Source organism: Antedon bifida, chromosome 3 (genome assembly GCF_963402885.1).
Source record: "Antedon bifida chromosome 3, ecAntBifi1.1, whole genome shotgun sequence".
Classification (NCBI taxonomy): Eukaryota; Metazoa; Echinodermata; class Crinoidea; order Comatulida; family Antedonidae; genus Antedon; species Antedon bifida.
This window is the reverse complement of record NC_136228.1, coordinates 10450409-10454520: the sequence shown is the minus strand read 5'-3', so window position 1 is coordinate 10454520 and position 4112 is coordinate 10450409. Positions and strand designations below refer to the sequence as shown.

At 34.2% G+C, this 4112-nt stretch overlaps 1 protein-coding gene across 1 annotated transcript; it reads right to left on the bottom strand.

The window, feature by feature from the left end:
• Positions 1-1369: 1369 nt before the first annotated feature.
• LOC144838134 (hemagglutinin/amebocyte aggregation factor-like) lies at positions 1370-3652 on the bottom strand. Its single transcript, XM_078693495.1, has 4 exons — positions 3539-3652; positions 2526-2749; positions 1842-1994; positions 1370-1418 (listed from the first exon to the last, which is right to left on the bottom strand). Exons 1-4 carry the CDS (start codon positions 3650-3652, stop codon positions 1370-1372), a joined length of 540 nt encoding a protein of 179 aa, XP_078549621.1.
• Between the last annotated feature and the right edge of the window lie 460 nt (positions 3653-4112).

Below are 4112 nucleotides of genomic sequence, written 5' to 3'. Positions count from 1 at the left end.
ATGCCTGCGTATAGTCTTAACAATAAAAGAGGAAAATATACCCAATTATGTTTATTATTATATTAGAAATGTGATTTAACGCCTTTCCTGAGAGTTAAAAAATAAATAAATAAAAGGCCTTAATCAAATGGGGCGATGTTGACAGAGGGTTATAAAAGGCAATAAAAATGGCGTACTTACCGTCAATGTTTTGAAGAATAAACTTAACTTACAACAAAATAAACTCTCTGACATTGAAATATTGTGGTGTGTTGAATCACACAAACGACCACACGTCACAACAATATAATTATAAAGAAAAAGTGGAAAGCCATCGGAGCTTACGATCCATACAATTCTTATTGAATTCTCGTAATGCAAACACAAAGAGGAATTTTGGCAGTATTCACATGTAAAGCTTAGCACTTGGCTATTCTGAGCGGACATCGTAATTATTATTTTTTTTTATAGAAATGAACGCAAAACTAGTAGATTTCATTCCATAGAGGTCACCGGGTCAGATTTACCTTTTCAAAGATAAAGTCAATAGGTCAAAGGTCATTCACCCATATACAATGTTTGAACGTAGTTTTTAGTCTCTACAGCTCACTATGTCAGTCGGTCGGTCGGTTGGTCAGTCGGTCGGTCGGTCGGTCGGTCGGTCGGTAAACACTAACTTGAACACGCGACTGCAGTCATCTATATGGCCTTTTGTTTAGTGGGAATTTTATTCTTTTTTTCTTTCTGGTTTTACGTTTTATTTCCTATATTTTTTTGTACTTTATGGTACTTACTTATGGCCTTAATGAAGTTAAACAATAGATTTACAATAAATACACTACCGACACCAACGAATACCGACACCAACGAAATATTAAGAGAACAGGTTGATTTTTATACAAAATTATACTCAAAACAAGATATTCCTGTCGGATGGACTAATCTTAAATTTTTTTTTTTGGGATCATGTAAAAAAAGTATGTGCATCTTTAAATTATAGGTATAATAAAAGTTATTTATCAAAAACACGAAAAAAAAGGAATAATAAAGTTATTGTTTAAAAAGGGAAAAAGAGAATTACTATCAATTTGGAGACCTTAAGTTTGTATATTATATAACACTATATAAAATGTATATATAATGTCTTCATTAGAATAGACTTTACTATCTATTCCACCGCATTGATTATTCACTTATAGTACGTTATTCATCATCCCGTTTAAAAAAAGACACAGTTTCACAAGGTACACTTTGGGTCGTTTTTATTCAAGTATAGTGTGAGAATGAATGTAATTACGAAAAATACAATCATATAGATAACTTAAACCAGTAAACGTAAACAAAAAGAGTTTAACTGAGATGTAACGGCCTTGATAACAGCATATTCAATTTAAGTTGACTCCTTTAGTTGACACACTGTGTATTGCCATCTTCTGTCTCTGTAAAAATGAAAACAAACAGAAGTTAGATTCGATAATATTTGTTATTATTGTTATGTTTGCCAACCCAAACTGTAGTTTTTCTTCTTGAATCTCCATACAGAAATCATTAACAAAATAAATCTAATTTAAATAATCCGTATGCCTATATGTGGTTTGAAAGCTTTGGAGAACGGTCACATTAGGGAAGGGTCACATATTCATTTTCAAGTTGTATGCCTATAGTTAAAAACAGTAGGCTTACATGTTTATCGTAAACATTTTACTTTATAAAGAAATATCAGATAAGGCCCCTTTTTTCATCTAATTTTTAGAGCCAAAAATGCACAAACAATGCGATGCACTATATAACAGTCGCTAGATAAAATCGTCTTAATGGTAAACTGAAAATTGCCGTTCTGCATTGTGAAGGCCTAAACTTACTCTTTTTTGTTGTCATGTTGAGATGCAACCCCATGGATGTAATACCCACTTGGAGCAGTGTAATCATGATAGCCATCCCATTCGTTTTGTAGTGGTGTTTGGTAACAATTTACTGCATAGTAGTCAGTACGTGTACAACAGTAAAATTGCCATCTTTAGGTCGTACAAAGTAATGTTAATAAGTGAAGTATGAAAAAACAAACTCAAAAACTGCAATGCTGTCATGGTAAAAAATAATGCCACAAAATAGAAAACCGGGCTCTGTTTATCAGAGCTACATTATGTAGGACTTCTTCCAATTCTGTTAAAGTGAAATGCCACTTATTTAACGGTTATTTACATACGGTACTTTAAATGCTTAGGCCTAAATAAAGTGTTACGTAAGCTATTGAAGCTACCTAGGTACAATTATAGCACGATGTGTGTTACGAATACAGTTTTTATGAATATTGGAAGAACTCCATTTATAGGTGTTCTAAAAACATAATTAATGATAGTTTTAGGCCTAAATGTTAAAAACATAATATGCAATGTACCTCCACAATCCAACTTTCATCAGCGTAGGTGCAAATTGTTAATTTTTAGTTGTGATTGTGGAAGATTTTTTTATTTGTCTTTGTTTTGTATGTTTTGTTATATGAATGTACTATCTGAAATAAAAGGAAATGAACGAATGATACGTACAATCTGTCTTCTGTCCTATCGTCGTGGTAACTGTATGTTCCCACCATAATACCGTTATTGGGGCATGTTAAACTGAATGCTCCATCCCACGTGTTTGCATAACCAGTCCAGGTACAAGTATCGTAAGGATAATCCCTGTAAAGTAGAATTGAAACATCTAGTAGCAGGTATATTACATTTATAGAGTGGTGATCCCAAAGAGCAGTACCGTAGCCATTGACGGACTGTCAACAAAAAGGTTTCGACGATAACATAATATGGGTTTTCACTTCTTGGACGCAACGCAACTGAAGTAGGTTGAGTTGAAAAATCACAACCTTGTGTGTAAAAAAAAGTGGTAAAAATGATTAAGCCCCCATTTTTTCTATTTTTGAAAATACCAAACTAGAATTTAGGCCAAAATAGAGAAGTTCTATTTATGTTTATTGTTATATACAAATAGTTGTTGATGGTTTTTTCACAATTTGGCAATCGTCCCGCGAGCTAGAAGTAGTGGTCCAGAAGTATGGCCTAAAATTACTAAAATATAAAGTGGTCCAAAATTTGGGTACGTGTCCGAATGCTACCGACATTTAATGGAGTGACCGTAATATCTCTATGTGGTTTAAATTTGGCAAAGATCCGTCCTTTGTCTTTTAGCAGGAAAACAAACAAAATATCAGAAAAATATAAGCGCGGCTGTGGTAATAATAAATAGTAGTAATTTGTTTACATCTCCTTGCCTACATTCCAGATTTTCAGTGCTGTATCTCTACATACTATACAATATTTGCCCAGTATCATAGGAATATGTGGTAATACAGCATCTCATCACATGTGGTGCATGTATCATGTATGGTTAAGAGTTATGTTTTGGTAACCTATGAGACTAGGAGGATACATGTGAAAAACACCTATACTGGAGATAAAGTATTCAATTTCCACAGTATAATAATTAGTACCTACTTGCAATAAAATTGAAATTGTCGGTCTTCTTGTCTGTTGGCGTGTTGAGAAACAACCCGGTATATTACCTTTCCAGATGGACATTGGTAATTTAGGTCGTCATCATATCCATTATGCCAGGCACTGACAATGGTAAGAAAGATCATGCAAAGTGCCACGGATACACCAAGATTAAAATTCATGTCTCTTGGAAAATAAAATAATATTAATAGCATGTGAACAATGATATGTGATTGTAACTATTAAGGTTGGTTCCCACTAAAAAAAAATCCTGCCGCAATACATCGACGCAACGTAAGAAAATACTCTTCAAATTCTAATCACCGTCTTACGAGAAGTTGAATCATTGCTGCTGAGGCGCGCGCACGCAAAATATGTGCTTACGTCGTTCAATTCCAACTTTTGACACGCAATGTCAAGTGGAGTTGTGGCTTGGTGGTTATGATGCTTGTATACCACTCCAAGGGTCCTGGGTTCAAGTCCCGTCACATGTCAGGATTTTTTCTAAGGACCAAATTACTCCACTCCCAAAGACTTGTAATAAGACTTTGTTTATGTAGAGCATCTTGTGTATATGTTTGTCTTGTGAACCTCTGAGGGTCCCTAATGATCAGCAATAGCTGGATGGATCACCCTCATTAA